This window comes from Galleria mellonella, unplaced genomic scaffold (genome assembly GCF_026898425.1).
Source record: "Galleria mellonella isolate WM207_F2 unplaced genomic scaffold, CSIRO_AGI_GalMel_v1 utg213, whole genome shotgun sequence".
Classification (NCBI taxonomy): domain Eukaryota; kingdom Metazoa; phylum Arthropoda; class Insecta; order Lepidoptera; family Pyralidae; genus Galleria; species Galleria mellonella.
In genome coordinates, this window is record NW_026442039.1 from 3,890,286 (window position 1) to 3,902,859 (window position 12,574).

The following is a 12,574-nucleotide window of genomic DNA, read 5'->3' on the forward strand; positions in this document are numbered from 1 at the left end:
TTTGTTAATGTTGTTGTGTTCAATTTAAATTAATTCTATTTTATAATTATAAATCATTGTTATTTTAGTTTTTAATATTTATAACAATTAACTGCCTGAAAACGATTGTGCGAAATAAAACCACTGCATAATATTTCATTTGTTTTTTCTTTTATTATGATACCATATTCGAGAACTAGGGTAACTTAACAATTACATTTTCTATAATTTAAGTGATATGGCTCCACTTTTATTATTATTCTTATTATTTAATAATTTATTATGATTTATTAAAATTTTTTTTAAAGAACAATTGTAGAAGAAAATTTATAATATTTCCAATGAGCATTACACAAGGCAGTGTTATATAAAACATTGATGTTATATATTTACAAAAATAAAATCTATATAAGTATATAGTAAATATAATGCTTGTATTATTCTTCTACTACTCAATAGGAAGAAGAAAGCAATAAAGAAGGAAAGCATTTCATAGACACCACATTTTAATAAAAAAATGTGTGGAAGAATAGAAATAATTAGTAACTTATTAATAACATTGTGATTTCGGAGTTTTAATTGACTAAATAATAGACACCATTCGACAATTACTACAATTAGTATAGGTATATATTTTCAAGAGACAGACATACATTTTTATTACACGTATACATAGTTTTGTATTGGAATATGAATTTTATATTTATGTAGTATTTTTTCAGATTTGATTCCTGGAAATGGCTAAATAAGAACAAGAAAAAACAAATAATAAAAAATACAATTATACCAATTCCTGTATAAATCTTCTGTTCGCTCCGCTAAAATTTAACAAACCAATTTGATGCTATGCAAGCACTTTCTTTTTGACGTATTCTCTACGTAACACAATATGAAGCTTGACAAAAAATGTATTAGGTATTTGTAAAATAAACTGCACTGCCAATATCTTTTGATTTAAAAGTATTCGTAGTAATAGACATTAGATCGTCAGCTTGTTGGTCCTTCTAACAATAAGACAAATAATAAACGAAACAAAGTCGGATTATTATTATGTACGAAACAAATTAAATTTCGCAATTTTTTCCGCAATTAGCTAAAAAACTAAAATTGTTAAATTTATAAATTTGTTAAATTTCAACGGAACTGATAAAATTCCAAATTCAGTAGAAAAATTACAATAATAATAAAATAGATATATAGGAAATGATAACCTGATACTATAACAAACATACCTATAATATTCTATATAGTTATTTTTAATCACATTGATCTACCTACATCCGCTCATACAAAACATGCACATTTTTTATAATACTATATAATACATTAACTTATTAAACATCATTAACTAAATAAGGACGGAAGACGTTAGTCAGCCTTGTAAACTCACTGCTAAATACATGAGCTATCTACTAATGTTCCCTATTAATTTTATACATAAACATCTAGCAAAATTAAGCACTAAATGTAATTTAGCTAAATATGTCGTCATAGTCGTAGAATACTGACGGATCTGTATATATAATATTTGTCAGATCCGTCAGTATTCTAGGACTGTGACGATGTATTCCACTCAGAATTGAGCAAATATTATAATGACAATTTTGTAATTTTCATTTTCATATCCACAGAAAAAAAAATCCAACATTATTCAGTAAAAAGTACGTTTCCAATATTTTATATAAAAAAATATATATAAATTTGGTATCTAACCAATCAATTGATTTGATAGGAAACAAATGCTTTCATAGTTCCATCCTGTACCATTACTTGGTACGTTCACTTGGTCGGGCAGAAATTCTGATTACATTATGTAATTTGCAACTTTTTTTTTATTAATCCAGGTCCACAAGTTCTCACAAACCTCAAGTTAATCAGGAGGCTATAAGGGTGTATCCTGTTATATTTAGTCGTTGTAGACATAGCTTTACAATATATGCTAAATCAGCATAAAGGTTGTGACCAAAGACAATTCAGAAGAGCATCGATGAGTACTCAGGCTTGCTATGAGCCTAATATCCTGGTATATTGTACTCTATTTCATATCTTAATATATGATCATGGTGTATTTGCATTGATTTTATGCCCCTTCACGGATTTGCGTTCCTTCGTCTTAACGTACTTGGTACAGTCGAATATGAAAGCAAACATGGCGACTAGAGCGAAGACCGCGTAGAAGACAGCCAGGGCGACGAGGAAACTCTCCTCGTTCGTCTCCCATATGTTGTCGGTGCGCAGGTACTCGTAGTTGGATAACACTTGCGTGCCATTTGGCGGTGGACACGGCGACTGCACTATGATGTCCTGGTACGGTCGCTGGAAATTAATATATTCATAAGTAAAATAATTCATTGATATAAGCTTAGAACACTCGATAATCACTGTTCGTTTCATTTTGAAGACTTGCTGCTATGAATTCAACTGGGAATGGTAAGCAAACCGAAGAAGTTAGTATACCAAATGTAGTTCAAATAATTTGCAAATATAGAGCGGTAACCATCGGCTATAGACATGAATATTGTAGATTATAGTCCAGTACTTCATGAATTGTTACTTTAAGGAATTAAACAATAATATTTGTTAATTCTGCAATTTATCGTTGTTTCCCAACATAAGTGGCTAAAACTGTCATAAAACCACTACCAGAGATACTCATGCTTTTTCTATATTATCATCTATCAATCATAATGAGTCAAATTCATTTAGTCTTTTAAATGGTGTTTATATGTTCAGAAAGTTAAATATTTTGGTAGACTTTCTTGTAGATATACAAGTAAAGGTCAGGAAAGCTGAAAATTACCTGTTTATTAGTACACCTAATATCTTTACTAATACTGCTCCTCAACGCCATCTCGCTGAGTTCTCTCTGCAATACTTCGGGCATCGTCCACCTGGATGGTGACACGTACTCCAACCACCGCACATACTGCGGCAGGTCAGCCTGATGCAGCATCACGCCATTCACTAGCGTACTAAGCAGGAGACAGAAGCCCGCTATCGCTGCGGCTGTCTTCTCCATTGGCACAAGGAATATTGCCGCGCGGCATAGCATTTGTATGCTTATTAAATAAAGCAACATGAATCCTGTGAAAGAGGCAAGTCAGATTATATAAAAGATAAACACATAAAGATGTAATACATAATGGAAAAGAATTAAAGAAATGTAAAGAAACGAAATAAACCATGTCGTAATATCAAGGGTAGTACTAATCATTCTAGTCTTCGTGCCGGAACCTGATATTTTACCCCACGTTGGGCGCCAAGTTCATAACAGGTCCTGGAACGAGGAACTCGCTAGAGTAGATACTTCTAATGTTTTTAAACAATATATCCTTGCAGCCCTAGTTACTATTCCGTACTAGATCGAACGAACGCGGTACGCATTCGATTAGGCAAGATAACTGATTGCTTACGTAGTGACGACGGTTAATTTGTATTATGTGGGTAGCCTTGTCGACTAAATGATAAGTGTTGCCAACAACTACCATTGCTATATTCATTTATTTAGATTTAGACTTACATTAAAATCTGCGCTCGTTATCTACTAAACAAAAAACTCATACTAGTTGTATCTGTCTGTAAATGAGCTTTATTGAAAAGATTTCGGCAAAACAATGAAATAGCGTTGACTATGAAGCAATTGTTTACCTATATGTATATAGAATCCATCGAAAGATCCCGGAGTTTGCGCGTACAATCCGGTCATTGCGTAGCTGGGAACGATAAATGCCAGCCATGTGAGAACAGCCGACCACAGCTCGAGGAATTGCTAAAAATATATTTTGTTATTAATGATATGACATGAGTAAACTGAACTACATATTATACAGTTTATATACTATATATAATAAATAGATTATATCAGTAATAAACTTGGCAGCAAGACGTATGATAGTATCATCGTAAAGTTACGTTTCTAAAATTGATAAGCAGATTTGATGGCCGTTTACCATGGCTGTGGTATAAAAAAATAGAACCTTACTTCTGTGGTGTTTTGGACTTTAATTCACTGATTAAATAGAAACGGGATCATGCACATTTAATAAATAAGTATAATGATATATTAAGCTATATTCTATTCATTAGTACAAAAACATCATACTGTAATATTTGTGGGGGTATCTACACATAAATCAAACATTTATCTTTAGCACTTTATATAGAGCCTTGGATGAGTGCGGACGTGCATAATTGCTGTGTCCGGTGTATGAAGTAGTTAGCGTATGGATATTACAAATACTTACATCAAACAATATGAATATAGTTCTCGAGTACAGGCCGACTGCGATGTCCCTTTCGACGTGGTGCCTCATTGAACTGGCCTCCCTCGCGCTCAGCCACAACAGTATTGGCCATACAGTCAGACACATCACTGCGTAATGGTAACCCACTCTGTCGTTTTGCGTTAACTGCAGAAAATAATATTTTTGTTAAATACATAGTGAGTTCCATAACAATTCGGATCTGATAAAAGAAATGAAGCATTAGTTAATGAAAGATACGATTAAGTATCTTTTAGTAAGTAAAAAGATTTAGTCCTTTCGCCTTTATCATTTACAAAAATAGAGAAAAAGAAATATTTTACTTTTGGCTCATACTGTACTGTAATAGATTTTTATGCTTTAGACTATATAGTTCATGTGAAGACTTTATAGATAAAGAATCTTATATCTAATAGAAAAAAAAAATACCTTTGAATCTGTGGCTGGCAAATCCCAGAAAATAGTTCCGGTAACCAGAGACATGATGGCAGCGATGAGCACACGAGTCACCACGTTGGACAACGTGGACATCTGGGTAAACACCAGACTCTTTCTGCAAATGAAGACATCCATACGTGAGTAATATTATGTATAGATGTTTAAAGACTGCATGGTACTGGACAAAAGGCGACAGTGGTAATTATTATCCCTATATCTAATATAAAAAAATTGTAAAGATATTTGGATTTTTAACAATAAATAATCCATTTAATTATTCCTGTTTACATGACAATATTAACTACTTTGCATGATGGATAGTCAACTTGTTTGTTATTTTAAGTAATACCTAATTATATATATAACAAAGACTAGGTTAGCAGAAAGGCAGCAGAGTTTAAGGAGTTTTTTAAGTCGAGTACACATTGAATAGTAACCCTACCTGCAGTATCATTATACTGTAGGCAGTGTTCACCAGTATGTGATGGTAGGTGAGGAAAAATTCAAGTCAGTCGGCCCATTATGTCAAATTCACTAGGAATTAATTGCTTTCTGGATGCGACCCTGTGGAAGTCTGTTTTTTAAATGAATAAAGGTGGAATGGTGCACTCGCCTATGCTAACGTGACATACAATTGTGGGCCACTAGTGGATCAAGTCAGTTGTATTCTGACTTCATCCTGGGCTAAAGCCGCTCGTGGCGAATTTCCCAAAAATTTACCACGAGAGGCTTTGGGGAAATTAATCACAACGGTTTCCAAGGTGCTACGTAGACGTCTAGGCAGGTATACTTTTTTTATAAGGGAACACTTTTTCTCTAATTCTGGGAGTCATTTACGCTTCGCTACTGAGAAACTAAGTGTAAAGATGTCTGAACGGTGTTTCCTATTTGTTTATAAAATATGCTGGTTCTTGTTGTTATAATTGTAAGTAAAAATGCCGTCTATTGACTTGATGTAATACATATATATTTTGTTCTAAATTCATTTGTTTATTAATTTTTTTTTATAAAAAACTAGATCTATCAATGTATGTATGTAAAAAGGTTCATTTTGAACAGTATTATTGATTCAATATTATTTCTATTTTTAAATATTCATAGCAGGTAGGTATTAAATTTAGGTATTCTTACTCCAGTAAGGCAAATGCTTGCATCAGTGCGTGCGGTGGTGCTGCAGGCGCGGGTAGCGGTACCGGTGGAGGCGGGTCGGGCGGCGCCTGCGCACTCGCGAACACGCCCGCAAGCGCCTCGATGCGGCCAGACGATTCTAGCATGGCCGCCGCCGACAGGTCATCTAGTGTCACCAGATCCACTGAAAACGAAAATAAGTGTCATATAATCACACCAGTCATACAGTCGTTAAGCTAGGAGATACCATATTATGAGGAACTATGTTAGAGGCAATCTGGGCAAAATTCAGGACACCCAAACCGTTGCTAATTCAGAAAAGAGAGAAATTTTATGTACTTATTTGACCCGACCAGAAATCGATTCCGGGACATCATTTAAGCAAAGTGCCTACCATTGCGCTACGAAGGTTGTCGACGAAATTACACGACGAGATAAATATATTTTTATACTTATTTTTAGAGAGGTAAACGGTCTAACAGTTCGCTAGATGGAAATGACTAACTTCAATCATGATTAGTTCCAATACGAGGAGTGCTTATAATTATTATTTAAAGGGCAAAAGACAGCATGTTCGTTATTATGTCTTTTATTTTAAACTCAACTTCAACTGCCTTTTATTTATACTCATTAATTTTATTTTAATATAATATTAAAAATAGAGTAGAATACTTACAATAATAATCGGATGGGTTTTTAAAAGCGGGACAGGGGTAATCGATGGACGTGAAATATGGCAACATGTCTCTTCTATATCCACTAAACATAGTTCTACCGGCGGATATTAGTACCACCTAAAACAACAAATTATTCTAATTGTATATAGATGGAAGAGAGAATTAAAGCTTTTTAACGAAAAAATAACTGGTCCTTCGAGCCGGACAATGAAACAAGTTTATTAAATTTTACCTTTGTTAACATCGCGAAAATTTCATAAGTAGGAGGATGCAAAGACATTATGACCACCCGTCCTGTACTAGCCCAGTTTTTTAAATATTCCACTAAAAAGAACGTATCAAAAATGTCCATTTCCTTCGTCGGCTGATCCAGGATAAGTATTGCCATATCTAATAGTAGCTGACAGGCGACATTCAACCGACGTATTTCTGAGCGAGTGAGACGAGCTACGTTTGTATCCCGCACTTGCTCGAGACCTAATTCTTCTATTAGAAGATTTATCTGAAACAGACAAAAAATATTATTTACTAAAAATTGAATGTTAAAAAATACATTATTATTAAATTTAATACCATAATTTTTTATAATATTAAGGTACAGAAATAGTTAGAATTTAATCACTTATATTTATTATGTTAGATATTTTAATGTTGGTTTTTCACATCTATACTATAAAATCAAATTAAAGTATACTTACTCTATCTCTATCAGACATTTTGACTTGATTATGGTTATTCCTAGGCCTCCGCAACGCAGCGTGAAACCGCAGTGTGTGCTCGACCGTCATCGAGGGACACAGCGACGTATCCTTGCGAACGTACGCCGCAACTTTACGAAGGGTCGACGAGGCAACCGGCTGCCCATTCAGCACTATGTCGCCTGATAATTTCTGATCGAAAATATTTACTGGCATTATTAATAAGACCCTAGTGATATAAGAGGGGAGGGGATTGTCAGTAACAGAAATTAACTATATCATTGCTGGCAATATCCTGAAAATTATGCAATTAACTTTAGGTAAATTCGTCTTGATAAGCCAAATGATCTGATTTCATCCTAATTGGCATCTCGTCAGCGTATATTCGGTAATACCAAGAGCACAGGCAACGTTATCATTCCATTTTCATTAGATAGAAAGTTTTTATTCGATTTAGAATATCAAATAAGCTGGTAAAGTGGTAATTGTCGCCTATGAACTAAACTGAATATATTGATACCTATAGGACCATTCAAGCATTGCTCTTCTTGAGGACTATATATGCTATGTTTCGGTACCCTATAATTTCACTGCCATATCTTACCTTTATAAACCGAAACAGTATTTCTAGTTGCAGAGTTCTCCAAATGGAAATGATCTCTATTCCCTCGGGTACCTGCCTGTACTGATGACTTCTTTGAGTTTATAGTTTCTCTTGTTTATAGTTGGATGTCTTTACCTTCCTAACGCCAGCTAACACATCCAAAAGACCCGTGGCTTCGTGTTGGGACGTAGCAAGCACAGCCAGGATCTCGCCAGACTTCACTTCGAAACTAAGCCCCGAAACTAGAAGCGTCGATTTATTTTCCGGTGACGTGATTTCTAAACTGTTTACCTGAAATTATACAATGAAATTAACACAATAAGGCGACGGTCAACAGAGGTACTGTTACTAGAACTGAAATACTAAATGTCTTTTTTATTTTGGATACATATATGTATATGTAAGTGGGTAGCAGTCACGCATTCTACTAGAGAATGCCCGTGTCACTGATGTTAATTTCTTTTTTTATTATTTTACATGTCTATTCATTTTTGCTGCCTGCTATTTGCTGTCTGATGGAAAGTAACAACCGTCGTCTATTTAAATAAACAACATCTCGGTTTTTATAGACTATTCTGTAACATTTGCGTATATGTGCTTACACTCTATTTGTAAATGTAAAGTGAGTTTGGCGCCTTAATGGCTCAACCAATCTTCATGAAATTTGGTACATATGTAGTATTGGCGATAGAGAATAATGTAGGTTCCTTTTTGTCATTATTATAATTTATATGTATGAAAATAATCCAGTCACATTTTAGTCACTCAATTACTTTAAAAATGGCAAAGAAATAATTACATCGACTGTAGGTAAAAAAAAGATTCGAGTGATTCTGGCGTAGAATAGACCACCCCTTCCTTTCCCGTAGGTGTCGTAAGAGGAGACTAAGGGAACTTAATGATCGAGGGATAGGCAGCAGCGTCCCTCTTAAAACATCATCAAAGCCTAACTGTGGTTGTCAACCAGCTTGCCAAGTATGATAACTATTGGCAAAACCCCTCTTATGAAGGAGGCCTATATTCAGCAGTTAACCGCTGATTTGATGATTTTGATGACTTAATTAAGCTTAAATTGAAGCATTTTTTAATAGTCATTTTTATAGCTATAAGGCTGCAAGTACTTACATAATAATTTGGATATATATAAGCAGAATGCGTGTATCCATCCAAGTAATCCCCAGGTCGGAGAGTGGAGTGCTTCCGAGACTGCGCCACCGACATATGACTTCCTGCCTTCGACATGCGCCCGCCCAGGTGTGATGATGGCATCAAATAGCTGCAGAAAAAAAATTATATTAGTTGGAATAGTAAAAAAACCAGCGTTCCATCTGAAGAGGGAGGGGATTGTTAGTAATGGGGCTGGCAACATTGCTAGCAAATTGTCCCTATCACGTCGAACCCTCGCGATCCCCTCGTGGAAACAATTGTGCTTAATTCTAGATGAATTCATCTCTATTATGCTACCTATCGTATAATTTCATCCCAAAACTCAACAAGATAGACCAAAAAAATTGTCTTCAATCTTCAATTAAAGCAAAACCAGTTATTTTCATTAAAAAACTAAAGTATTGGACCGATTTTGATAAAATTTCAACGGGATCAATCTGTACTTTGAGATAAAAAAAAGAAACAATTTTCAAAATCAGTTTACAACTGACAAAGTTATGAGGTAACAAACATAAAAAATACAACTGATTTTTTTTTATACAACTTAGAATGGCAAACAAGCTGACGGCCCACCTGATGGAAAGTGGTAACCGTCGCCTATAGAGATGAGCAGTATCATGGACATAACAGAGTATACTGTTTCGCCCATGATAACCCCTATACGTTGCCATTCCTGAGGACTCAGATGTTATTCCTCTGTACCCAGTAATTTTACGCCATATCCCACCCTTCAAACCGAAACACAGCCATGCAAACACAACTGCTTCACGGTTGAAACACGAATGGGACAGAGGTACCCAAGAAATCGACTTTTGTACAAAGTCTCCCTCTGGTTCTTCTTTCTTTTTGAAGTCGGTTGAAAAGAATATTTACATTAATAGTCGTATTTCTCAAACAACGAATACCAGAAGGTACCAATGACCTAAGCATCAATGACCCAGTTTCTTATCTTCGTATAATTACAAAAGTTTGCACACTTTATCTATGGTAAGTAGTTAATTATTCATTAGGTATAAATTTTCTAATAGCTCCTTCGCTTGACATTTTGATAAACATTTATATCCAAATATGTTGACATGTTATACATAATTATTAGAAGTATTCAAATTTAAATGTCATATTCACTCATGAATTGTTTCGTTTGTCATTGACCTTTAACTGTCCACTGCTGAACATAAGCATTGGACAGAAGAACCATGGAGGAGGAAGGGAAGGGTTTGCCAGTTGTTGCCACGCTTGGTTGACGGGTTGGCATCTGCGGTTAGGCTTTAGAGATGCCCCTGCTGTCCCATCCCTCGTCTTGCCTTAGTCGCCTCTTATGACACCCAGGGGAAAGGAAGGGATGGCCTATAAGACTCTTAAAACTTCACCAAAACCTAACTACTTGTCAAGCAACCACTGGCAATAATCCCCCCCCACCCCACCCCCCATTGGGAGGCCTGTGTTCAGTAGTGGACAGTTAACGGTTTATAGGACGATGATTTATTTTTTTACATACAGACCATCTACTTGGTCCACCTGATAACTAACGTTAACCACGTTAGTTTTCAGGTGGATCTTCGAAGTTATCATGATTTTTAGTTAATTTGTAATGATAGACCTATTAACCTAAATCTTCGTTCATTATATCTCATTAGTACTGCCAGTATGAAATAAACTAGGCAGAATCATCATTCCATTATCATTCATAAAACAAGTTACCTATGGTGGTCAGCGTCTAGCGCGAACTCTGCGACACTGTTCCGCCTGTTGGTGTACTGCGCACGCTGGGGTCTCGCGTCGATGCCGAGTAAATTCGCCTCGCTCACAGACTTGTTTCGACTGCTCATCCAGTGCTGTTCCCGTATACCGGCCTGCTGCATCGCTACTAGAGGTACTCCAGTTCCCGGCTGTATAAAAAATATTACATATAAGCAGGTAGATTACATCATCCGGCTCGAAGGACCAAAACTATACAGTTTGTTGAAATATCCGATGGCAATTCTGTTTATATGTTATATACATTTTATTAGATTCACGTGAATAATAAATTTATAAAAATTTTTAAAAAAGCCTCGACACAAACAAACCTATAAAAGGAGCTTGAAACTACTAAACAGATCTTCATAAATTGTAGCTAAGGACCATTACGTCAGTTTTTAAACAAAAACCTATGATACTACAGACAGACACACAGACACGTTAAACTTATAATACCCTTCTTTTTGCGTTAAAAACTGGGATAATAATAATGATTGTTAGGCATGTTTGATATAATGTAATTAAATTAGAGCACAAATTGTCCGATGTCTCACAATAATCAAAGTTTAGGATGATAATTTGCATTGTTTCATTGCCATCATCAATTCATAGCTAGGCATAGGCCTCTCTCAAGTTCTATTAAGACCTATTGTTATTCCATCGTGTGATGTTTACCTGGTAAGAGGGGTGTAAATTCTGCATCCGGAAGTCCGGGTCGGATCTATATTTCCGGCTGTACTTGTAGTTGGTGGTGGTCTCGTTGTCCGAACTGTCGTAGCCCGATGATGTCTCGCGAACGCCTCGACTTTGTCTGTGTATCCTACACAAAAAACCTTTTTTACGAATATGACACTTAGAATGGTAAACAATCTGATGCCTGATGGAAAATAATAACCGTCGTCTATAGACATGCACACAACACAACAACACCTGGACGGCGTAGATTGCACTGTGATATCCATAGTACCTCTCATGTGATGCCATTCTTGAGGATTATGGTGTTACGCCTCCGTAATTTTTAATTACATAGCCACATCCCCTTTTTCGAACTGAAACACATAGAAGGACAGTTGTTCCATGTGTTCCTACCATAAAGCAGCAGACAGACAGATGACTTTAGTACTAAATCTTCCTCTGGTTACCTTATTTCGTTGTCCTACCCCTATTTGAATAATATAGCAACGAGAGTTGATAATGAAGAACTGTTAGTCTGATGGTAAGTGCTCATTATAGCCCAAAAACAGCTGCAACATCAGATACATAATTCCTGCGTTACCAACCTTTGTAATATGAAATTATTCACAATATCCAGTGTCATTGCAATATTTTATCCAAGATACAGCATGTTTTTTTATACAACTTGAATGGCAATTGTGAGCAAGCGAGTAAAAAGCAGAATGTAAACTGCTTTGTACTAGACTTAACAAATCTTGTGGTCATTGTGTCTGTCTTACTTGTTTTTTTTTTTTATGGGTGAAAATGGTATGGTAACCCCGCCTGCACTAACGGGATACGCTGGCGGAGCACCAGTGAAGGGTGGTAGATGAGAATGAAAACAGGCCAGTTAGCCCATCATGATGAATTTATCAGGAATTAACCATGATAGTTTCCAGGGAAAACCGCGAAGAGGTCGATCTGGTTGGGTTAATTGCTGCCAATAGGATTCTCAGTCTCCTTTACTAACAATCCCTTTCCCCCCTGTCTTACTTGTTGAGCTAGACAGACGCATCGCGCAGATGACTTTGTACAAAATCTTCCTTACTACTTAATTTGTTTATTATGTTCATTACTGACTATTTGGTCTGATAATATTGTGCGATAAAAGTACAACTCGTAATTCTATCTAAAATTAAACTTACTATTTTATGAAACTTGGATTTT

General features: G+C 35.6%; 1 protein-coding gene across 2 annotated transcripts in view; it reads right to left on the bottom strand.

Moving 5' to 3' along the window:
• Window positions 1-128: 128 nt before the first annotated feature.
• Window positions 129-12,574, bottom strand: part of LOC113511619 (ATP-binding cassette sub-family G member 8) — a 73,766-nt gene continuing 61,320 nt past the window's right edge. For both annotated transcript variants that reach the window (XM_026895286.3, XM_031913428.2), the window contains 13 exons: window positions 11,369-11,513; window positions 10,655-10,842; window positions 8,912-9,062; window positions 7,922-8,077; window positions 7,183-7,374; window positions 6,717-6,986; window positions 6,484-6,601; window positions 5,811-5,991; window positions 4,671-4,794; window positions 4,224-4,388; window positions 3,628-3,748; window positions 2,780-3,063; window positions 129-2,295 (listed from right to left, as the gene is read on the bottom strand). In XM_026895286.3, the coding sequence (XP_026751087.1) occupies window positions 2,038-2,295; window positions 2,780-3,063; window positions 3,628-3,748; window positions 4,224-4,388; window positions 4,671-4,794; window positions 5,811-5,991; window positions 6,484-6,601; window positions 6,717-6,986; window positions 7,183-7,374; window positions 7,922-8,077; window positions 8,912-9,062; window positions 10,655-10,842; window positions 11,369-11,513 (2,353 nt within the window). In that variant the 3' untranslated portion in view covers window positions 129-2,037. The remainder of the gene's footprint in view (window positions 2,296-2,779; window positions 3,064-3,627; window positions 3,749-4,223; window positions 4,389-4,670; window positions 4,795-5,810; window positions 5,992-6,483; window positions 6,602-6,716; window positions 6,987-7,182; window positions 7,375-7,921; window positions 8,078-8,911; window positions 9,063-10,654; window positions 10,843-11,368; window positions 11,514-12,574) is intronic.